The following is a 25,646-nucleotide window of genomic DNA, read 5'->3' on the forward strand; positions in this document are numbered from 1 at the left end:
CAGAGATGAACAGTTTTTATCCAGAGTTATGAATGAAGGGTTTTTTTTTTCTCAACAGCCGCACATTTCCCACATTTGGTAGCAAGTGTGTATATATTTGTATTTGTGTTTGTTTTACACAAAGGGTCTTGATCAGAAGTCCTGTGCAAATTCAGTGCCTTTTATTTGGCAGGTACTTTAGATGTGTTTACAGCTAAAAGAGCTTCAGAGCAGAGGAGGGAGTTGATTTAATTCTTTATCCTTTTGTGTTGTGGAGAGCTTTTCCTTTAAACATTAATGTATTTTTGTGGTCAAATTAGTCCTTGCAATTTAAAGCGTGGCTGAGCAGATCATTTCTGGTATCAAGATTGCAGTTTCTTGCCCTTGGAAACGCATGTGTTTTGGTGTGCTCCTCTTCCTGCCCCATTATGAGTCTTTACCCTCAGAGTAATGCTGTTATTAGCTGTGCCTGGACATGCCTATATGTACCGCACCACTGGCAAAAAGGGCCTCTTAGGCGCGCCGCACGATGGTGTTTCAACACACCACCTCCCAGAAAACACCACAGTGGAATTTTCCCACTTTGTCCATTACACATGAAAAATCAGTCTGCCTCCTGCTTCTCCCTTGCAAACTGGAATTACACTCTGTGACCCGGTTTCCATCCAAATCAGGCACAGACAGGCTCCAGCGTTCTATGCAAAGGTCCATGAGCTGACCTTGCTTTGAGTGCTACAACTCCAGCACCCTCTTAAAGGCTTGATGAGCTAGCTGAAATATTACCCACTTGAGATATAGATACAAGCCTCTATCATGTTTTAATGAAGCCACAGTCGTCTTTGTCCAAGTGGCCAAGCTTAAGGAGTTAATAGTTGGGGTCAGGGCAAAGCTGCAAGGCAGTGTTTTTGCCATTATGCATTTCCATGCTATAAGCTCCGCAGAAAGGTTGAATTCTCTCTGCAGGCGATAGTGTCTATTCCACCTCCCATAGGCGAAATAAGGACGCTAATTACAATCGACTAGTGATTTTCTCCACTCCTCAGGGTCTTATCTGCCTTTCCTCTCCCCAGTGCTGCCGCTGTGACACAGGCAAGGAGAAATCTAGAGGCATAAGCATTCTGGCCTCGATTATAGTCATAAAAATGGAAGTCTGGCTCCGAGCAATTACCCCATAGGGGAGCAGAACAAGTATGAGAGGGAAAGAGTGAGACAGATTCAGGGGTGGGATACAGGTGAAGGAGAGTGCTCAGATATACAGAGGAAAGACAAAACGCTCAGATACAGAGGGAGGGTGCAGAGGGTGGTAAGTAAAGGGAAACAGACAAAAGTGAGAGTGTGAGCATGATGGAGAGGCAGAGTCAGACAGGCTGTCACCTGTGAATGGTTCTGCAAAGCGCTGTGGCAGGAGGCTGTCGACTCAGAGGAAAACAGAAAAGAAGGAAAAGAGGAAGAGGAGATAATCTGCTCCCAATGTGACATGATGTCAAAGGAGTGGCGTGTGCTTCTGGCCCGGCACGGCGCTGTCGTTTTGAACCCAGCCCCAGGAGATCTCCCTGCAACTAGCCTGTTGATACTCATCACCATCACTGTCATCATCATCATTATCGCTATAATCATTGCCACCGTCAACAACACACACAGAGGACCCGGTCATTGGGAAACGAGTTTGTACTGAGGAAGGTGGAAGTGCGGTAAATACTGCTGGACTGTCCTTGGAATGGCATATGTCCACCAAGGAAGTTTAGGAAGTTGACTGAGTCACCAGTGTATCATCCTCTGCACGAACACCGCTCAGTTTCTCTAAATGACTGATGCTGAGGTAATCGCACAAGTCACTGCGGTCTTTGTTTACTACAGCAACCTCCAGATTGACAGTCCCTAGATTGCTTAGTCTCCTCATTTTGGCCTGGAGCAATGTTCTTTTTTGTCTGACAGAATGCTATTGATCTCTCGGTGGAATAGTATGTTCACAAGTCTACATGAATTGTACTGGCTGTGTGATTGCACAGCCGCAGCATTTTTGTTTTTTTTTGTTCCAATTGAGGACATACAGATTGCCTTTGTGGACTACCCTCATTTACTACCACTATACCTTGCCATTATTCTCAACAGCATCACATAAGAGTTTTTGTTGAGGTTCAACAGCTTGGAGCTGCACAGACCAACATCAGGTCTGGTACATAAAGATATATTAAAAATACCTGGTGGATGAACAGGAAAAAATGTTTTAAAATGTAAAGAAAGACTTTTGTAATTTGCAGCTGTAAATCCTGTTTTTGAATCCAAATTTACGCACATGCTAGAAGCAGAAATGATAAGATGACGCTGTTACTTTAGACTTTAGAAGCTTGTTCCAACAGTACAGTGGGTACGGAAAGTATTCAGACCCCTTTACATTTTTCACTCTTTGTTTCATTGCAGCCATTTTCCAAAAATCAAGAGTTCATTTTATTTCTCATTAATGTACACTCAGCACCCCATCTTCACAGAAAAAACAGATGTTGAAATTTTTGCAAATTTATTAAAAAAGAAAAACTGAAATATCACATGGTCATAGTATTCAGACCCTTTGCTGTGACACTCATATTTAACTCGCATGCTGTACATTTCTTCTGATCCTCCTTGAGATGGTTCTACTCCTTCATTGGAGTCCTGCTGTGTGTAATTAAACTGATTGGACTTGATTAGGAAAGCCACACACCTGTCTATATAAGACCTTACAGCTCACAGTGCATGTCAGAGCAAATGAGAATCATGAGGTCAAAGGAACTGCCTGAAGAGCTCAGAGACAGAATTGTGGCAAGGCACAGATCTGGCCAAGGTTACAAAACAATTTCTGCAGCACTCAAGGTTCCTAAGAGCACAGTGGCCTCCATAATCCTTAAATGGAAGAAGTTTGGGACGACCAGAGCCCTTCCTAGAGCTGGCCGTCCAGCCAAACTGAGCTATCATGGAAGAAGGGCCTTAGTGAGAGAGGTAAAGAAGAACCCAAAGATCTCTGTGGCTGAGCTCCAGAGATGCAGTAGGGAGATGGGAGAAAGTTCCACTTCATCAACTATCACTGCAGTCCTCTACCATTCGGGGCTTTATGGCAGAGTGGCCCGACGGAAGCCTCTCCTCAGTGCAAGACATATGAAAGCCTGCATAGAGTTTGCCAAAAAACACCTGAAGGACTCCAAGATGGTGATAAATAAGATCCTCTGGTCTGATGAGACCAAGATTGAACTTTTTGGCATTAATTCTAAGCGGTATGTGTGAGAAAACCGGGCACTGCTCATCACCTGTCCAATACAATCCCAACAGTGAAACATGGTGGTGGCAGCATCATGCTATGGGGGTGTTTTTCAGCTGCAGGGACAGGACGACTGGTTGCAATTGAAGGAAAGATGAATGCGGCCAAGTACAGAGATCTCCTGGAAGAAAACCTCATCCAGAGTGCTCAGGACCTCAGACTGGGCTGAAGGTTCACCTTCCAACAAGACAATGACCCTAAGCACACAGCTAAAATAACACAGGAGTGGCTTTGGAATAACTCTGTGACCATTCTTGACTGGCCCAGCCAGAGCCCTGACCTAAACCCAATTGAGCATCTCTGGAGAAACCTGAAAGTGGCTGTCCACCAACGTCCACCAACGTTCACCATCCAACCTGACGGAACTGGAGAGGATCTGCAAGGAAGAATGGCAGAGGATCCCCTAATCCAGGTGTGAAAAACTTGTTGCATCATTCCCAAGAAGACTCATGGCTGTACTAGCTCAAAAGGGTGCTTCTACTCAATACTGAGCAAAGGGTCTGAATACTTATGACCATGTGATATTTCAGTTTTTCTTTTTTAATAAATTTGCTAAATTTCTACATTGTTTTTTTTCTGTGAAGATGGGGTGCTGAGTGTACATTAATGAGAAATAAAATGAACTCTTTGATTTTTGGAAAATGGCTGCAATGAAACAGAGTGAAAAATGTAAAGGGGTCCGAATACTTTCCGTACCCACTGTATGTCACAGACATGGCCACACAGATATTGTTGGTTCCACTTGAATTAGTAATGGTGCGTGAATTGTGCTTTTAAAGCGTAATTATGTGTGTCACACTGGGAATGCTAATGAGGCACAAATGCAAAGACATTTCTTTTGGTGGTTTAAAAAAAAAAATCAGTAACTTTTAGATGACTTAGTACTTGTAAATGAGGCAAGGCTGCCAAAGTGGATGAACAAATAAATGGGAAATTCCTCACAACCAAAAGAATTTGTGGGGAAAAAAGAAAAATCCCCTGGAACTACATTTTAAAATGATTGTTGGATCTGTTCATGAGCACTGACAGGGTTTTTCTTTCACTCTCCCCCTCGTACAGTCTACCCTCTATGTCTTTGTTATTGACAGTCTTTCTTTTGTTGTCAATCTCTTGTGTGGCAAGCAATGGCTGCTGCACTTGCTGCCGCAGATGACAGCTCCTTTTAATAGCATTCACCACACAAATGACAGTTTCTTTAATGACATTTTAATTATCAAGTCAAATTGTAACTTCCTTTTCATGTTCAAATATACGGAAGACGATGTTCTCAAGGATCTTACTCATCTGTGTCAGCAGCAAGTTTTATCTGAAATGCCACCAATATAAAATGTACTTTTGGAGTGATGTGTAGTTGAAGGGCGTTTTTAATAGGGCGTAGCAACTAACATTTTGACATAATGCACGTCTTCCACGGAATAATCTGCGGGCTCCAGATAACAACAATTGTCGTGTTTGTTGAGGCAACGTTTTAAGCTCCAATTTGGTGTCGGAGATCATCCTTATGAAATCCTCTATAGAAATTGTTTTTTAGTCGGGCCGCTACCAGTTTGTTTTAGTTTTTTAGCAGCAAAGGTCTACTTGTACAACATAAAGCTTGACCTTGTACAACCGAAGTGTCAATTTGCTCTGGGTAGAAGAAAAATCATTTTAGCAGCTCTGGAAGTGTGCTGCTATGCTATGCTGGTAATGCTGCATTAGAAATCCTGGCAGAAATGATGTCTATTGTAAACTTGCTTTTCCATTATCTGAGAGTGAGTGATGTTTCACATTTTTATTTGTGGCCTCTTGTCACAGTATCAGCTTCGACAGTATAAAAGCTCTGGCGCAGCTGTGGGTGATAAAGCAATTTTCTCCCTCAGATTCACCTATAGCTATGCCTGCAGCTGTACAGTCTATTACCTCAGCAAGCCACTTTACTGTATTTTTAAATGCCTTTCTATCCGACGTGGTTATTATAATTCTGCTATGGTGGCTTGACGCTGCAGCCAGTTTCCTCAAACCTTAGTATTTTAACAAGGTGACTTTTGGCAGTTTTTAAAGTAATTGCACTGCGTGGTTCCTTCATGTCTGGTCACACAGCCTGTTCTGGGGCCTGTTCTCTTCTCTCACACCTTGGGCCTGCTTTTCTGTCGCTGCTGCTGCAGAAATCCTTTAACCTCTGCTGTCATTCTCCCACTGCGCAGCATTGTCGGGCTCTCGTTGGAATGGGTCTGCCACACTGCAGTGAGGATGCAAAGCTGTCAGGCCTCATTGCCACTTAATGAACAAACATTTTTCTGGTGGATTTCTCGTCTTTGGTTAACAGGAAATGCCATCTGCACTAGTTATACAAAATTAATCTGAACATGCAGAACTGCTTCTTTCCACGCCCAGGCCCAAATTACAGCACTTTAACAAGTAACAAGAACTATTGGGGATAAGATCTCCAGTTTTAATTAATAATGGGATTTGAATGCTCACTACCGAGGATCAGGCAGAGATTTCTCTGATGTATACCTCAAAATTATTATTGTCATATAAAGGAAGGTGCTGAGTTACCAATAATATGTATGTGCAACCTCACTAGCTACAGATGAATAATGTGTGTAACGTGTTCAGAACATACAAATAGACAGCAGTAAGCAAATGGAGTGAATGAACAAGGTGTCGATGTTATAATACTATAAATTTAAGCTGACCATCAATGTTCTCCATAAGGGAATGAAGAATGAATGAATTTTGCAATTTCGGAATGTTTGATACCAAGAACATTTGTTTGGAAAATGACTTAAAGACAAAGTTGTAGACGACTGCAATTCTAATCGTAAAATTTCATTTTGACTTGAGAGAAAAATCCCTTAATCGAGCTTGACATTCATGCACCCAAACCTGCCCAACAAAGCATTAGATATGCATTAAAATGTATTGAATAATGTATTCAAGTTCCCCAGACTTTAAAGTTGTAAGCAGAAATAAATGGCAAGGTATAATGCAGGGTACAGTATATGCTGACACGTGTTAACATTTTTTGTAGTTGTCCAATTGAGTGAAGTTTTGAGGGAGGGAAACAAAACTTTGAGAGTGTGCTGGTTGATCAATTAGTGTGCAAAAGATGTTTGAAACTCACGTAGTACAGAGAGACTTTTCATTCCATCACAGACAATCTGTCCTCTCTCGGTTGAAGAGCTCGGCTTGATTGGCAACTTTGTGTTTACCACAGAGTCAGCAGCCTCTTTTGGAGGGTTTCTATCTTTTGAAAAGTTTTATTGCAGGGCAAGAAATCCATCTTGTAGAACAAAGAACTTAAATAAGGAACATCCTTAATATGTTGTTTTTGGTAAATGTATTCATGATTGCTAGATTATGCCAAAATAGTACCTCTGTGCTGAATTCAAGTATTCTGTGATTTACTTATGGCACATGGTAGTGCAGTGGTGTAGTAGTAAAGTGCATGTGTAAGTCAGTGAATGCTAATATAGCTGTATGACATTTGGGTTTTATATGTCCGTAAGCTTCTCCTATCTATGCTGCCCTACAGTCTATGTGCTGAACCAGCAGTAAGCAGAAGCCACTTCAGGCATTTTCAGATGGACCTTGTATTGTCAGCATCCATAAAGATGACAAGGGTGCCTCTATACTGGGAGTGTGGTCTGCTGCCTTGTGTCATCTGTTTCTTTAGGGCCCGTCTGGGGACACAAGGGAGCAGGATCTGATTCAGCTTGTGGACTACGGGCAGATCAGGCCAACCAGGCTCATTGTAATGTCAAATAAAGGCGTTAGAGACCTTGTTGGTACAAGAAAGCCAGCCACCCATTGTCTCTGACCTGTCTTTCCACACAAAGCCTGGTACAGAACAAGGCTGGGCCCACTTCCGTTAAATAAGCATAGGCCTTGTTTAATGGTCATTACTGCTGTGCTCCATTTGAATTGGTGGATTGCTAAGCTGAATAGATGCATCTCATTCTGTGTAGAGGCCGAGCAAGGAAAATGCAATGAATTACACAGAGTAGTGAGTACTCTCTCTCCATGGCTAATATGAGCCCCACTTACAAGAGTGATCCTTGTCCCTGTTTCCCAAGACCAGGTCCCATTTTGGCACACAGCCCTGTGTTATCACAAGTCAAATACAGTTTTATTTGGTATTTTGGTGCCTAACAACAAACCTATTAAGAGCAAAATAGACTTTTTTTTTTTTTTTTTTAACATTTTAAAACAAGTAAGTTAGAAATATAAATAAAACTTGACAATAAAAACATAAAGGTATGTACAGTATATCTGTATTTACAATGAAATAGCTGTACAGTTTGTGCAAAGTACTGACTAAGGAATGTGCAAAAATTCACAACATGTTGTATAAAGAATACATGCAATGTACAGGGGAAATAGTCCAAGAGATGTGCGTAATGTAATGCATTATCAATATAGTCTTAATGAGTCATGCAGAATAAGGAAGGTCTAGAGAAATGTGTGTGGGAGAAAGAAAGCTTTTATAGAGCTTTTTTTCCCCCCAAGGAAAGCTTGGGGATGTGATAGTAAAGAGGCATGGCAGTAATCCTCAAAGCTACCTGAGAGGTCAGTAAACTCATCATGACAGAAAGAGTGAATTGTTGTTTATTTACAATTGGCTGGCCACAGGATCGCAGAGAACATGTCTTGTCAGCCTCAGCCATCCTCAATGATGGAAATTGTGCTCCAGTAATAAAAAAAAAAAAAAAAAAAAAATTTCTTTACATAATTGTATATAACAAAAAACAATATGGCAGACATGATAATTCTAAAACGGAGAGCAGGGCTGCAACCAATTTTTCAAGCGATAGAAAAGACCTAGAGGACAGTGCTCCACGCAGAAAGCTTTGGACTGCCTCCATGCCTCTCCATAGTAAAGAAACAGCAGGGTTGGGGCGGGCGGGCAGGCAGGATGCCCGCCTGGTACAGGCTTGGAGCAGCTCTGAATATCAGTAGTGACAGAGGCCTCTCTGCCTTATGGCTGCAACAGATGTCTCGCTCTGCTGTGCTTGATCAAGATCACAAACCATCTAATCGGCAGGCTTGAAGGCCAGCCACTCTTCGTGTGAAGAATGAAGAGAGTCATAGCTGTTTTTATTTCTCTCCTGCCTGCATGTACCACTGTATTATAAGTGCAACCTAAGATGAAGTTGCTGGACTTGAGAAGGTGACACGCTGCCAAGCAAAACAATTGGCTAATCAGCTTAAAGGAAAGAAGGCACAGAAATTAGTTACATTTTCAGGAGCAGTAGACAGTAAACAAAACGGTTTGTGTTTAATCTTTTTTCCATAAGCAGCTGCTACATATTCAGACATGACATGACACGCATGTAAGCTTTACACATAGAAGATGAATTTTAGCTTTTTAATGTATGCACGGGTGTTTACGGGGCATATGTATGATGTGTATTTAGTCCAATATATACTCATCTGTATTTCGAGATCAGAGACTGGCCTAGTGCTCCCAAATAACTAATAGGAGTGAACTGTATTTTAATATTTGAATGTTCACATTTTCTCTCTCTCTCCTGCCGTGTGTGTGGGATTATAGTCCTCTCGTCACTTTTAGCTTATTTACTCTCTCACTCACTCACACTCACACACACACACACACACACACACACACACACACACACACACACACACACACACACACACACACACACACACACACACACACACTCTGGTGGCAGAATCGCACACTGGAGTAATTCCACATTTGTATCAAGTAGCAGTTAGTAGCAGTCTTTCTCTCAGCATGCATGCATGGCTCACCCTCTTGTCACTATTATTCAGTGTCCTCTCTCTCTCTCTTACATGTTGAAGGCCTAACCTTAGATACAGGCGTCTTTGTATGTGTGCAGAAATGGTGTCATCATAGTTAGTCATCTTTTGACTCTCTCTCTCTCTGGAAACAATCCTCATACTAGCGCTGCCACATTGAGCCTCACTGCAGCTTAAAAGTCCATATTGTTTATGATCTTCAGGCTCTTTACATTTCTGTGAGGATTTTTGTTGAGCTATATAGCTAAAAAAAAATTATTTATTTAAAAAGCCACTATCTTAAAAGGAATGCTGTGTCCAAAGCAGCCTATTAATTGAATATCAATCTGTTGAAGTACATTTCCGTATTTTCACATCTGTTTCAAGAAAAGTAGGAATGGTAACGGGGATCATTGGTTGGAATGAAAGGTTGAAATTGGCAGATTTCATGTGACTAAGTCTCTCAGCAGGGGTTGTGTGTCACACAGAGGATTGATGGCTCATTTCTTCTTTAAAGTAAATCAGTGATGTGGCCACTCTTATCTCTGCCCTGCTCCCAGAGCTGTATCTGCACTCTGTTAGCTTGTGGGTGTGTTTTTGTATCAGGAATAAGCAGACCAGGGGGTTTGCCTCTTTTAACACTGGTCTGTGCTGGGTGATAAAGTGATTGGGATAATAATCTGAATGTGAACATTTAATCTGCAAAATTTTTTGGTGTACTGGGAAATTGAACTGCTTTCTCAAGTATTTCTCTATTAGCAAGTGGCAGCTCGAAGGCCAATTAAATTGGAGGAATAATTGAATAGTCAACAAAAGATGATAACAATCAAGGAAATAGTTGTTTTTGTATTTTTAAGGCATGACATTTTTCAGTCACATCGGCCCGCAGCAGTTCTAGCTAATGGTCTACCCAGTATAGTTATGGGAGAAAGAATTTCTGATTTGGAGTTTAATTTGACTTCTGTGTTTTCTGTTTATACTTTGAAATGGCTATCAGCCTCACCACAGCGGTACAGGAACTGTATTTGCTGTAAGTTGCTGCTCATGCAAACTCAACATAGTCTGCTGCTGCTTCACATTAAAAGCTTTCCATCGGGAACCCCAGGGAAGCTTTTATTGAGAACGATTAATGGAAATGCATGTCATTTGTCTTGGAGATTAGCTGTGCTTTGTTAGCCGCACTATTGTTCAATAAAAGTATGTTCACACAACAAGATGTGGACATACTCCATGATATTTTGTCAGTGGATTGGGTTTGAATATTGCAAAATATGAATGTTGATACAGCTGGTGTGAGCTGTAGGCTTTTAATATGCTTTGTGAAAACCAACACACTTCCACCACGTCATGAAGATACACAATTTTTTTCCATACAATGCTGTCCCTTTTAGTATATTTATACTATGCATGTATGTTCATTTCACCATGTATATGAAGCATCTTGGCAAAGGTGTGTCTTATCTTATTTGCCTTCTTTGCGGCACAAAAGATGTTATCCGGCTTGCTCATGGCACTGCACGGGTATCCCAGCCTCATGAAAAAACACTATTAAGGAAATAGGAGTTTAGGACCTTCCTTCATGCTCCTTCTCACTGCAGTCAAGCTTCACATATGAGGGAGAGTAAAAGAGAGGAGAGCCATGGAGGGTATAAAGCAGTAGTTTACTGAGGGGTGAGTATAGCATGTCTACAATAGGAAGGGAAATTTCAGTGCACCCTCAGGGAACATTGGAGAGTAGGTGTGAAATGTAGGCTGGTCTTAGTGCCGTAGAGTGACTAAACCTCCTCCGACAGACAGGTCACAAAAAAAGCTGAGACCAGGTTTGTGTGTGGGGGTGTGTGTGTCTGTCTGTGAATGCAGCTGGTGTGAATGTAATTGACCATGGTAATGGACATTACATGGGACAACTAAGGATAGCAAGGCAAGGATCCTGCCATCTGTACAGAGTTATGGTGAGTGAGGCCTTTTTTGCATGAAAACATGGTGATACTAGAGTGCTGACACTTTTATTACTGCCATGGTAGTGGTGTGGGTGAGTAAAAAGGTATTTGTCAGGTATGCAAGTGTGTGTGTGTGTGTGTGTGTGCGCGTGCGCAATCATTTATTCTGTGTAGCAAAGACCCTGTGCGTGTCTTATGAGTGTCATGATACAGTGTTTGGAGCTAGAGAGCTGTGCAAGTGATAGTCTCGCTCAGGCGAGATAATTAGTCAAATGCTGATTTCTGCTCAACTCCCATAGGACCAGTGCCACCTAGGCTAAATATCTCCCACTGAAGTGCTGCTTATGTATCTGTGTAGCTATATAGCGCGCGCGCGTGTGTGTGTGTACCTAAGTTTGTATATGGGAATGTACATAGTATCTCTTTTTTTAAGCATTTCTATTTGGAATTAGCTTGTTTGCGGTGCCTTGAAGGACTAGTGCATGAGATTTTGTACAATGTATTGTATGTTTTCATTAGTGTATAATCACCTGAAAATAAGAATCATGTTTTTGTTACCTTTATATTTTATATACTCTTACATGCTTGGAACGGGAGGGTGAGAGGAAGGGTTATCGGTTTGTTGCAATCTGCAACCGCACCACCATATGCCAGTAAATCCTACCCACTGGTTCTTTAAGCTTCTATTTTGTGTCCTCATCAACCTGCATGCCATTATGAAGCACAACACTGTTGGAGCAAGCTTTCGGCCTGCCTCCCTCACTTCACATTTGTCAAATCTGTCAATATAAGTACATGAAGCTCCCTCTGATCAGAATGTTTTCCTGACCTTCAGTCCTTTTTTGTCTTTTTTTTCTTTGTTTTGTTTTGTTTTGTTTTGTTTTGTTTATGCGCAGGAGCTCCAGTTTGAGCGGCTAACCAGGGAGCTGGAAGTGGAGAGGCAGATTGTGGCCAATCAGCTGGAAAGATGCAGACTTGGGGCCGAGTCGCCAGGCGCTGGTAGCAGCAGGTAATGTGTACACACAGACACACACACAGACAGACACACACACACACATAGCCACAATCCAACACATGGCTTTTTCATCCTTCACAGCAGTGGCCATATTCCATAGTGTAACCATATGATATAATGATGGAGCAACCCAGCGTGCTTAAATGCGATTGGACTGTAAATCTAAAAATGTCCCAGAATGCCTCCAGTGTTATTTAAGTTAATCAGAAAGACAGTCCCATTAGTTGGCAATTTTAAATATGCAGGCCTGGCTAATTGGCCCAATGAAAATATATACAACTGACTTTGTAGGCAAAATATTAAGCCTATGTTTATCGTTGACAGCATGAGTATGTGTTTGTGCATGATAGTGGAGTGTTGTTTGCTTAGTGGAGCGTTGCTGTCCATGTGGAAGGAGTGTGGAGCTTCTGAGTTTGTTCCGGGGACTCAGTCTCACTTCATCAGCTAAGGCACTGGGCTGCCTGATCATCACACCTCAGTGACCACACATTCTGTCCTGTCTGCTGCGGCTCAGACATGTCAGGTTCATTTGTACAGCTCAATACCACGTACACTATCCCTGTGGGCCTCACAGAGCCACTGCGAGGAAAAGTTGACACCAGTCTTATATTATCACATGGCTTGATGGTTTAATTTAAAGTCGTTTTTCAAAGATACAAAAGATGTGGAGATGCAGTGATGAACAGGAATGCTATTGGCATTGACCTAAACAGCTGTAAAAAATAAATAAATACTGGTGTTAGTCCAAAATTAATTATATTGCTAATAAAATACATTGAAACAATATCAAGGGGAGAAAATTGAGATAGACATAATCTAATGTCTTTGTGTTTTGTAACATTAATTCATCTGTCACTGTAGTCTTATAGGTCCAGTTAAATATTTAATTGTGAAGTGGCAAGGGGAATTACAATAAAGATTAATAGACTGTGACATTTAAGAGATAGCTTAATGGTGATGGTGCATAGATCAGATGCTTGCCTTTGGTGTGGGAGACCTGGGTTCGATTCCCACTGTGAGACATCCCTGAGCAAGACACTTAACCTAGTTGCTCTGACATGTGTAGCAATTGTAAGTCGCAGTTTTGATGGCACAGCATAGTGCTGGTGTGTGTGTATTTTCCACTGATGTGCAGCTGTTTTAGTCACGTGTTATGTCTCTTTGGAAAATGTCTGATTACGTTTAAGGTTGTTGATATAAGGATATAATGAGACCCAAAAGACTTTGATGAATGACAAGTATCCAGTCAGTCAAGCCATATTTGAATACAGTCAAGGACACATGGCTGTGAAGGTATTCATTTTTTCTGTCCCACGGTGATAAGACAACGCACCCTATCAGTTTGTATGTAGTTTCTAACTTCCCTTCAGATTGGATGATTTTTGAAATGGACTAACATTTCATATAAGAGGAACAGCACTGTAAAATGCGTAGATTACTTTGACACACTGGAGGCTTGATGATCACACAAACTACAGCAAGGGCTGTAGTAAGTATTTATAATTTATCCACTGATTGTAAACAAAGTGTGCATAACTGTTTTGAATTCTTTATATAGAGCCATTAACTAATAAATGGTCACCCGATATGCATTCTGATGCCAGGCTTGAGCTGCATTTGTTCCCAAATGGACCATGATATAATTGGGATATATCTGGATACATGACACTTGGTCTGAGCAGGGGATGTAATGGCTCTCTTTGATCTCTTCTGGCTTTGTCACAATAAGCCCTATGCCCTTACCCGATACATTTTTTGCACTCCAGCCTGCATACCTGCAATAGCACCCACCTACTACCAGCAGATTGCAGCACTCAGGAGTAAGAGAGTCCATTTCCCCTTTCTCCCTTTTTCAGCAAGGCGCAGGTATAGAGCAGCTTCAAGTGGTGCCAAAAAGGTCTGGACAACACCTCTATGAAAATGTACACAGCCATGTTATTTACTCTCATTTCCTTTTTTACTCCGATTTAGTATATACAGAGATATAGGCGACACACTTGCTTTCCTGTGTTGTCCCGTAGTCACTCGCTCCTGACAAATGTTCAATAAACTGAGTGGCACCTCCAAGATTAATTTGAGAAAATAAACTAGAGGATCAAGCAATCTTCTTTACTGAGTCTAATGACTGCCTCTAATATGAAAGGGTTCTTTTGTGTGCCAGTCACAATGAAAATCTGCAGCCAAATCTATTTTGTGCAGTGTTGAGCTCATTGTCTTAATTCACCTGTCCATCAGTGGCAGGTGAACATTTAGCCAGCCAAAAAATGTTTTTATATTTCACACATAATAATTATGGTACTTATTACAAGTATTATTAATAAAAAATAATAATAATAATAAATAACAAGGAAGACGCTTGTGTCTTTCCTACAAATGAAATTTTACTCAGAGCTTCAGTGTCCGCTTCCAGCTGTCTGACTTGCATTGTTTGGTGCATTCCCACAGATTAAGATTAAGATCCTTTTAGAAAGTCTGTTAAGTATTAATATTATTAATGGTGGTAAAATCATATTTGAAACATTGCCCATTTCAACTGAAATAACTTTTGAAGGAACCGCAAAATCATTTTTGTAACTTAGGCACTTACGTTTCAACCAAAAATTAGCTCCTAGCCTGCAAAAAGTCCCTGCGCTGGGTACTGTTCTTTCTATTAGCAAAGGAATGATCTGAGTTACTAGTGTTGTTCAGAGCTGATTTGTCAATCACAAGCCTTCAGCCTACAACAACAACTAGACAAGCAAGCACTAGTTGCCACTAGCATCGAGATTATGGGTTGAAATTTGTTGCTATTTTTGTGGATGTTATAATCAATGCTATGTTTGCTTGCGGTTACATACTAAAGCAAAAATAAATCACCCTTAAACTGGTTCCCTTGCCGACTCTGCATGTCTGCTGCATGTTACTTGTGCAACAGCAAGCTAAGAAATAACAAGACAGCGACACGGTGATGTTCTTAGAAAAGTTTTTTTTTTGTTTTTTTTTACTGTTATTGGCCTGATCATCAAACTCTTCGGATGCGAAGGGAACACATTCTTAGGTTCACTTCCTGGGACTGTTCAGTCAAAAGGGCCATAGTTACTCATTAAGTGATATTAGGCTGCAGGGGATTTTCTTGACAGTGCTGTTAGCGGTTAGACTGTTGTTGTTTTTTTTTCACTGTGCCCTTGGGTTCCAATTCACTAAACTGTTGAGCTGTGCATACTCATTTATTTTTTTAGATGTAGAAGAAAAATCAATTCTGTTTCTTTTTCAGGTAGATTTTGGATTTAATTATTTTGGATTCAACCCAAAACTGCTAAATAGTTAAGTACTTTCCTTTCACCTTGCTTCACTGTTACCTCAGGGATGCCGGTACTGTTTGTATCACGGGTCTTTCACATGCAAATGGCCACAGGACCTCTCAGAAACATAGGTAAGGGTTGTATAATGGGTAAATAATCAGGGCTCTTCAGTATAAATCCACCTTTGTTATCCAGCTTTCTTATAATCCTATTCTAATAATGAGCCAAGTTTCCCATGTATATGATGTTTCAGAAATCAGGTTTCTGCTGAAAGATAAAATCACCTTTTTAAATTACATGTAAACACGACCACTCTTCCCAATGGGGGGCCAGTAGCCATCCACCACCTCCTAGGGACCATATAAAGAAAACATGCAATCTCATTTTCACACCTTTTTTAAATCCTGAGAGGGACAAATAAAAAGGGTGTCACTGGTCATTTGTGTGTGAATGGAGATTGGCTTTAACCATTGAGGTCACACCGTTTGGCTCAATAGCTCAGCGGGATGACAAGCAGAGGTGACAGCACACTTTCGGATTCTGATGGGAGTCATTACATTTCATGACACCTCCAGAGTTGACCACCCCTTTCATTTCTACAAGCACACAGGGAGCGGTCATCAAACTTGACCTCAGGCAAACTCCTAAAAGATGTGACCTCCACCCAGCCAAAGGGGTTGATGGGAAATAAAATGCCCTCTCAGGGTTGGGCCTGTTGTTTATCGGCATCGTCAGTTTTACAATCACTTTACACTGCCTTCACCCAGCCAGCCGGTCGGCATGCTGCACGCATGGTGCATCATCATTATGGTAGCCATTCTTCTACTTCATCTGCCATGGTTCAGTGGAGCACAACTTGCCTAACTTCCTCCTTTTTAATTGCCTGCGTGCCCATTAAAATTCTGAGAGCCGACCGTCTTAAAGCTCATCGAGTGTCACCTTAGATGGAAAAATAGCAGCAGTTGCAACACAAGGTGCTTGATAGTAATGACCAGCAAATAGAGGATATTATTAAAAAGAAAAGGGTGGAAACACTGCTCCAAGATCTCCTGCTTAGCCTTGTAATAAGTGGGGAAAAATGGCTCTGAGAAAGTTGCCTTTTAGTCAGAAAGTATTTTTGTGGGTACATGCATAAATTGAAACTAATAGGTGGCTGCTAAGATGGCTTGTATGTCTGTTCGCCATTTTCCTTTCTGCCGAGGCCTTCGATGTAAGTAATCATTTGAATGCAATGCATTTGCTGCGGGATTACTTTTTATGATGCGCTTTAAAAGATAATTTGAGTTTGTTTTTTTTAACTTAGGCCCTATTTTCATGTATTTTGGTATCGAAATGACTATTAGGTACAAAAAAATGATTGAATCTATGCAGTAGACGGCTTCACTCACAGCGAGCTGGCTGCAATTGCTGCAACATATTCCTTCGGGGCAATTTTGCCCATCAAAATTACGTCCACAAAAAGTGCTTCTTTTTGCCACCGACAGGCTCTGACGGTTATATCACGTGTCTAACAAAGGATGTGTGACTCCCGGTGAAACCCTTTGTTTTAACAAGAAACTGAAGTCTCGTTCAAGGACAAGTCTCGCTCTGAAATCTCGTGAGAGGCGAGTTACTACAGAAAGAGTCCGGTGGAAACGTACATTTGTTGTGTTGGAGTAATGTTAGGAAATAAAGTCTTGCGAGCAAACTCCTCTCCCTTGTTCCACTAGAAAATCTCAAATAAAAAATTTCAGACATGTTTTGTAGTGATTGTGAGGTCCCAGACGTTTTCCAAATGTGATTAAACACTGGTAACAATATGCAGATTCTGAAAATGAATGTGGGATCTTTTCAGAAATTCAGAAGCCATTGTTTACTGCGTGCTTAGTCTGATGCATTCCCGCTCTGAGCTTGCCATTAAGTATGATCCTTCATCCTCTGACTCAGGACAATTCATCATCAATCGCCACACAGTGTCTCGAGATCCTTTCTGTTTTTGCTGTTTGGTATCCTCAGTGCTGTGGTGTGATTTCTCTCTGGCTGGACCATTATTCGCCTGCATTATTCTCTGGAGACGGAGTGTCGCTCTAAGATTCTCTCTGTGCTGGAATATACGCTGGCATGCATGTCAGGATTGTGTTTGGATGTCAGGAGACAGTGAGTGTGTGAGAATGTACTGTATGATCACTTCGGATTTACTGTAGGAGCTTGCCTCAGTTGTCTGTTCTCAGTTTCAGCTCCCAGGATGTATTCCACCCACCGGCCTTTTTTGTACTTTTTGGCTTAGCATGTTTCATTAAAGCTGCAGGTAAAAAAACAGCTTCCAGTCCCACATTTGTCAGTGCTGATGGGTCCTCTAACAAAACACTAGCTGTCACAAGAGGCACCTTTTAGGTCTTGATAAACACAGATGACAGAAAAGTTGTACACGTTAAACCTGCACTTCTGCAGTATACTCTGAACCTCTAGCTGTCTCAAACACAGTGCTTACCATCTGTGACCACTGAACGAGGAAAGCGTATATGAGACCTCAAGGTGATTTCACTTTCATAAGTCTTTCACTGTGGTATGTCTGATTTTGTAGTACATGTATTCACTTTTTCGTCTCCTGTTTTCCCCCTCAATACAGCTCATCTGAGAAGTCCCTGCCTTGGAGAACTGCAGGTATGTCAACTCAAACACCCAGGGTAACCATGTGTTTATGCGTTCAGTTCATATTCAGTGTCCTCTAAAAAGCAACCTGTGGCTCTGTATCTTGTGTATGAAGCTCGCTTAGGTTCACAAAGTATTCACTCATTTCTGTTCCTGTGTGACCTTGATTATACCTTTTTGGACAGATTAAGACCAATAGTCAGTGATCAATAACAACCAAATACCCAAATATTTACGTATTTTTGGTTTGGTTACCTCTTATTACCCCTCTAAATGATAGTGGGGTCTAGACAGTTCTGTTTGTCACAGTAATAAATGTGACACATGTAACATAAGTACAGCCTAACTTTTCAGCTAAGTGCTTTTGAATAATTTAATATTGGCAGAAAGGATTGCGTGTGTCTTTCTGTACGAGCTTTGTCATGCGTGTTTGTGTAGTGCAGAACAGGCATGTTTTACATCTCGTCAATAATCATTGCCAACATGAGCCTTTTCAAGCAAGCATACAGTTAATGGACAGCCCAAGGCGTATACTCGCCTTAATATTTGTCTAAGCAATTTCTGCCCACTCACGCACTATACCATCAGTGATGGGGAGTGGAAGGATCTCACTTAGAGCCTTTTTGTTCTCTGTTTGTTTAGTCCACATCCTTGAAGTATTTTCAGCAGAGAACAGATAATGAATTGATTTTACTAATGTATTTCATGGCTTATTAATTGCATAGTCGAACTTAGAGAATTTCTGCAATGGTCATTAATCTTTTATTGTCTATCCTGCCAGAAGAGCCTATGGGGGGTTATAGTTGTACATATGCACTGGGAATAATAATATTACGCGGTTTTCTCATTTGCTGCCCACTCCCCATTTCCTTGCTGAACACATTTCATTAGCGTCGGAACAGAGCCGGGCCTAATCACAATCACTGTTTGCTTTTTATTGATTTCTCATTGGACTATAGATGATAAATGATAGTCAGAGGTGACAATGTACTGTTTCCAATCTAAATTAATTAGAAATCAAAAATGTGTGGCACATTGTGATGGGCAACGTTTGACCATACGTCTCCACTGTCTGAGAGTTTACCGAAGTGTTACTGTGGAAACAAGCCTTTTAGCCCCAGGAAATGTCAGTGCCATCACACCTCATGTCCACTGAGAGTAGAAGACAAACACCCCTAAATGAAGGCTTTCTTTCTGTTTCTGTCCCCTGTCTCTTTTTTGTTGAGTTGCTTGTTCTCTTTCAACCATGACAGACAATTTATACTTTATGTAACATGGAAATTGTTCTTTAAAAAGTTAATATATAATTTTATGATTTTTACAAGCCATCATAGCAGAAATTCAAAGAAAAGTAGTCAATCACTGCTAGTTTTAATACTACTAGTTTTTGTCACATTTTGAAGTAAAACATCCCAGAGAGGTTTTGGTAGCTATTAGTCACTCACCAAGACACCTGCCCAGCTCTCCACTGGTTTTCCTCACACAACAGCTTGGTTTCTCACAGATGGCAATTATTTCTCCTTACTCTGTCTTGTTCCCAGCCCCTTGGATGCCTACCAGGCTCACAATTATAAGGCTGTGGTTGTTTATACTGTATGTGTACAAATATATGTATTTTCAACCTTACCAGTCATGTGAGGTAAGTGGGAATAAAATACTTATGAGATACAGACGAGTTTATTGTCTTTGTGGGTGCTGCTGGACTGTGTAAACATCAGAATTCTATAGTTTTATCTAATACATTATTAATAGACAAGAAAATGTATTAGGGCGCAACAGGGTGCTTAGACAACTGCGGTTACCAAAGCGAGGGCAATCAGTGGTGATAAACATTCAACTGCAAAATACATTTTAAAATTCATCACAGAGGCAACCTGTGTGAGAATAGACAACTCTCTTCTTCAGTGTCTTGGAGAAAAACAAAATACTCTCTCCAGAGTGGTCATGTTATGCATGAAAATGGCAACAGTGACAACATGAAATTATTTCTCTCTCTCTCTCTCGTGCACGCGCTGTCATTGTCCTCTCTTCCTGCTTTTCTTCTATTCTGGCTTGTTGGCATCTCATTTATCAAACAGGGTCAAGGCTCAGTATAAAAACCCTGTGGTCTGAAACGACACACCGTGTGCCAGACACAGATTCGCTGCCAGAATGAAAGGAAACAAAAGACTTATTCAGTCGTGTCATTACTTATGCTTAAAGGACATAAAAAATGCCTTTTGATCTCAAAGAACCTTCTTGTTTTACTGTAAATACTTTTACTTTTAAAGTCCCTTGTATCACCCACGTGAAACACGAATGATATCAAATGTGATCTTTCGTAAACGTTCTCCTCCCTATACATAGAGAGAACATTTACAGCCTCTCACAAAATTAAACCTCATCAATTCCGCCTTGAATTATGAGAGAGAGAGAGATAATATTTATTTACAGTTATTTAATGATTAAAGCTAGGGGAGGCAATTTATTTCAGAAGCTTTTTTTTATATATATTTGTTGAAATTCTCGGTAATCAATAAATCAAATGCTCTGTCACAAAAAATATTCTAGGATTTGTTGCTGTCGTAGGACTGTAATAAATACAGCCTACTTACCTGCCTGCCTACCTGCATATGCACTCACTGCGCATGATTGTGTGTTTTGGGTGAGTGGCTTTGGAGGGACCCCTGAAAGGGATTATTTTAGTTGGCTACTCAAAATCTAGCTGTCTCTCATTGCCTTCTCCAGCTTTAATGAACGCTGTAAGGGCCCTCTCTGGTAAATCAGTTTCCCATCTAAGAAATTTCCTCTGCCACTGGGACAGTACTTTGTAAAGTTTCACCTCACCCGGTACATAAAACTTTTTGCCATTTTGCTCCAGAATTGTTGCCAAGAATGGCTATTTTGTTAAAAATACAGAGAAGGACAAAGAAAGGAACACTAAATAGAAACTGAAGCTTAAATTTATACGGTTATTATTTTAAACAGGGTTATATATTAAATTAGAAGCTGCACCTATTGCAAATAGTGAGGATGACCTGCCTGAGTCCTGTCTGCAAACGGGCAAACACCCTTAGATCTTCAGAGATGGGAGTGCAAGATGCCAGCTTGTCAAACACACTAGGCTTATGTGTCAACAGATTTATTCAACAGGTCAGCTTGGGCAACAAGGCACCGGCAGCTTCTTCATCGGATTCAAATGTTATTCTCTCACCAGCTAACTGGGCTGGATTTGACAGACACTAGCTGCCAGTGTTTGCCTCCCTGTTCCCTTCCACTTGCTGCCTATTGTTCTAGTTATTGCAGAGTAACCAAATGACACTGGTCACGCTTAACAAGATTGTGGTAATGGTGAAACATTGTGCCTTGGCACATTAGAGGGCTAATTCCAGTTCCTGTTTGCCATACTGGTTGTTGTCATGCATGAAGAGAGGGGGGGTGTAGGAAAATGTTTGAGCTGCTAAACTGTTTGCAGCATAGCTGTATACGCAGTTGATATGATGTGCTACCTAATTTTGCTTTCCCAAATTACTATGGCAGTAAGATTTAATGACTCCAACTGTACACAAGCGTAAAGCTAATGTTGCAGAAATTGTCTATTATTGTTTCCTCTCAACACCAAAAATTGTTGACTGCTTTAATGACTATTTTAATCTTTCCATCCAAAGCCCAAACTCTGCAATTGTTTCAGCCTCAAAACCTCTGACTCCCTTCTTCGTTGTGTTTTCCCAGATGCCTCCGCCTCAGGGGACACCAAGTCTCGGGTGACTGACAGCTCCCAGTCGCCCAGCTACCGCATCAGGACTGAGTCAGAGCAGGTGTCTCTGTACTCCCCGGAGCAGTCCTCCCTCCATGAAAGTGAGGGTCCGTTATTGCCTTTCTCCATCTTCTGCAGCCCTCTTTTCCCTAACTCACATCTTGTTTTTTTTTACCTCAGCGCTGTCCCACTAAATTTATATTTCAATTCTTCAACTACTGTTTCTTGTCTTTTTATACAGAAAGCCCGTTTCGTCTTGCGGCTTTGTCTTTTCCATACTGATACCAGATATTTTGAGTGTCACCGATAAGAACTGATCACCTTATGAAAGGCTGAATGCTGTTGCCACAATGAATCATAGGGTGGTAGAACAATTCTCCCCTTGCTGTGCCGTTTGTTATTAGCAATGCTGTCTAGGTAAAGGTCACGTCTATTATGAAACCATTTATGTGTCAGTCTCGTGTTCCTCTCCCCTTCCCTCTCCCCCCCTCTCTCTCTCTGCATTTTTTCATCTGTCTCTTTCTGTCACTCTCTCTGTGTCTCTCAGGGTCCGCGGGGAATTCGCGTAGCTCAACTCAGATGAACTCATACTCGGACAGTGGCTACCAGGATGCCAGCAGCGGCTACCTCACCAGCCAGAACATGGGCAAGGCTGAGCTGAGGATGCAGCACTCCTTCCCTGGCGCCGGCACTGGTACCCAGGGAAAGAATGCCAGAGCCGAGGGCCAGGCTTCAGCCCAGGTACTCCCAGCAACGGCATATAAAATATATCGTTCTTGTCAAGCACAAAATGTGTCTGTAAAAAATTATGTTCCAAATAACACTAGCATATATACCATTTTTTTTAATTAAACAGCCATTGTTCACATTATGCAAGGACTCATGAAATTTAATTACATTTCTGACTATAAGCTTTTAAGTCATGACAACAAAAGAGAAAGACAAAATTGCTGGTGCTTTTTTTTTTTTTCTGTGAAGGCGGCAGTGTAATGCTTAAAGGCACAGAAGCCGCACAGTGAACTGAGCACCGCAACATAATCATGCTTCATACAGCGTTGTACACACATGCCACTGAGAAGCCAAATGGCACTGTCACATACAACAGACGGGGGTTGGAAAAGAGAAAATAAATACAGCCATTAGTAGGGTCTTGCCCTGTAATAGAATTGCTTTATGTAATGCTGTATTGTTTTAGTCAATTTATAGCAAAGAGTACTACATGATTATTAATGGTTTTATTGCTCATTAAGAACTAAAGAAACAAATGCATGAAGCCATTTTGTTTTCCTTCTGACTTGCAGGTTCCAGCAGTCACAACAGCAGTGCCTGGCCGTGCTATGCGGAGGGTAAGCTCAGTGCCTTCTCGCTCTCACTCGCCAGCCTACGCCAGCGGTGTGTCCCCCTCCCGCGGCTCTCTGCGTACCTCAGTTGGCAGTGCCTACGTCTCCCCCATTGTAACTGAGCCCAAACCGCTCTCTTGCATCTTCTCTACAACCTTGCCCTCTGCCCAGCGCACCAGTAGCACCGGCGGTGGTGGCAGCGGCTCACCCTACTCCACACAGAAAAACTCCCCTGCTGCACTGCGACGCATGGGCTCTACGAACTCACGATCCGGCAGCCGCACAACCTCGCCCTATCAGGCCTCTGCAGGTTCATCATCAGGCCGCATGGGCTCGCCTCTTACAATGGTGGACAGCATCAACCCTCCACTGACTAAGCAGCCTTCTCACTCATCGTCTCCAGTCAGGGCTAGTATGACCGCCGTGCCCCAGCACTACAGCTCCACTCTGCCCCGCTCCATGCTCCACAACTCCGACCCCTATGGACCCCAGAGTTACGACATTTACGAGAGGATGACGCGTCCTGACAGCCTCACAGGTGCTCAAATGCGCACACACACACACACACACACACACACACACACACACACACACACACACACACACACACACACTGCCATTTACTGTGTATCAGCTCAGCAGCCTGTTCAAACTCCCTTATACTCTGAGTCAGAATCAGTATATAATAGCTTTTTTTAAATGTCTATATTGTGTTATATAAAAGGTCGAAGGGCAAGAGCAAAATACCTTCTGTCAAATCAGGAAAACAGAAAGAGTACACAGTGTTTTCCTCTTTGTTTTGCCTCACTGCCCCTTCCTTTCCATTCACGCATAGCTGCATGAATCAGCTGTGTGGCATCTTATGTTTGTGTGCACGGCACACACCATAACATCACATTGTACGAGAGCCACAACACACACACATCATTAATAGAAAGGCATTCATTGAGATAAAATGCTTCAAGATGGTCATAGTCATGTAATGAAATTCATAATTCGAGGCATTATTGTGAGAAGTTATCATTAGTTATTTAGTTTGTGTATATTACCTTAAAAATCCTGACGACAAAGAAAGGAGACACTGTTATAATGAAAAGCACCTTTTAAAATGGTGTTTTGCATGTAAAACTTAAGTAATAAAATATGGTAGGTTGTCATATAGTTACTGTTCATAAATTCTTCTGAACTTATTGAGTAGAAGATTTATTTGTAACGCAGGCTGTAAATATTTGGACAGTGATACTTTTTTTGTTGGCTCTGTGCTCAGCATACTGACTCTGGAAGGAACAGTGACTGTGAGGTCAGTGGTTGTCCTGGAGTGGAGCCAAAACATAGTTCCTGCAAGAAGACAAATATTGGCTCAAAAGTATAATAGACTGCTAATCATAGTTAGTTTTATTGTTAACAATAGAATAGGAAACCACATCCTAATATAATAGACCATATAGCTACCACATAGCTACAAAGTGTTTTGGAAGAATTAATCATTTTAAAGCTTTGGAAATTTTAAAAAAAAGACTATATGGCCATTTGGTAATACTCCAGTTCATAGTTTTAATCAACTATGAACTGGAGTTCATAGTTCAAGCTTTCTTAGCCTGCATATAGTTAGTTTAATGCTGTGTTTCGGCCCTCTCTGGTTGAAAGTTTTGAGTCTGCAGCACCTCTAACTACACCAAGCATTATTAGATGGTGTGGACAAACATTTCTTTCAGCACACATACAGATCGGACAGCTAGTGGACCGTCTGGAAATATTCACTGAATTTGATAAAAAGATGTGTATTGGATTAGAATCTCATACCCCACATTTAAGGCTGTATCTTGGGCACTTAACAAGGAAAAATGAGTAGGCTGTATAAATGTGTGTGTGTGTGTGTGTGTGTGTAATTTATTCAGAACAGTTGAGATCAGGAAGATGATAATGGGAGAACCTGCGGTGCCTGCCTAAACTAGCTTGTGTGTCATCCACTTAGGAGAAAGAGGCAAAACAAGCGCTGGCTAATGTTTTCTTGCCAAACATGTATCTTGTCCAAATCTAGAGCAAGCCAATTTCTCCCCACAGCAATAGGAAGAGGCCAGTCTGGGCAGGTTCATTCTCAGCCCTCCCTTTTTAGGGACTATCTTGTAGATAAGAATGTAGCTTTGACTAATAATAAAAACCACAGTTATTACATAGCCTAATCTTTTGTTCACATTTCTGTAATATATGAAGGTTTTTTCAGCTGGAGAAAGAAATGAAAGTAGTCATTTATAACTGGTGAAAGCCCAGATCCCGCCATAAAATCCAAGAACATTTTTTGTCTTCCTCCAAAAGGTAAAATAAGCACTTATTCAGCAAAGCAATGTATTACCATTACAAGGTTAACGGACTGTTTTCTGTTTTCTACTTCATGCTGCCTGGGGATATCCTCAGATGCCGTGGTTGATGATGATGTTCAAGGTGAACATTTTTGGTTGTTGTGTGACGTCAGTTTCCTATCATCCTCAGTGTATTGTGTTTGCATGTAGGTGCTGCATTTGCTCATGTTTTATAATTTGTTCTCTGTTAAATTATTTCCATCCAAGTGTAATTTTTACCGTTGAATGCACACGTTTATTGTTGTGTTATCAGCCTTAAAGGTTCAGTGTATAATATTTAGGAGCATCTATTGACAGAAATGCAATATAATATACATAGCTATG

The 25,646-nt window shown here is 41.3% G+C and overlaps 1 protein-coding gene across 4 annotated transcripts in view; it reads left to right on the plus strand.

Moving 5' to 3' along the window:
• pkp4 (plakophilin 4) overlaps positions 1-25,646 on the plus strand; it is a 75,529-nt gene that overhangs the window by 19,165 nt on the left and 30,718 nt on the right. For 3 of the 4 annotated variants that reach the window (XM_038720405.1, XM_038720404.1, XM_038720402.1), the window contains exons 3-7: positions 11,856-11,968; positions 17,864-17,898; positions 21,598-21,729; positions 22,170-22,363; positions 22,924-23,500. In XM_038720405.1, the coding sequence (XP_038576333.1) occupies positions 11,856-11,968; positions 17,864-17,898; positions 21,598-21,729; positions 22,170-22,363; positions 22,924-23,500 (1,051 nt within the window). The remainder of the gene's footprint in view (positions 1-11,855; positions 11,969-17,863; positions 17,899-21,597; positions 21,730-22,169; positions 22,364-22,923; positions 23,501-25,646) is intronic. The other variant, XM_038720403.1, reaches the window with a different exon arrangement.

Source organism: Micropterus salmoides, unplaced genomic scaffold, assembly GCF_014851395.1.
Source record: "Micropterus salmoides isolate LMB-PRFRI ecotype aquatic unplaced genomic scaffold, ASM1485139v1 Ms_hic_scaffold_15, whole genome shotgun sequence".
In the NCBI taxonomy this organism is placed as follows: Eukaryota; Metazoa; Chordata; class Actinopteri; order Centrarchiformes; family Centrarchidae; genus Micropterus; species Micropterus salmoides.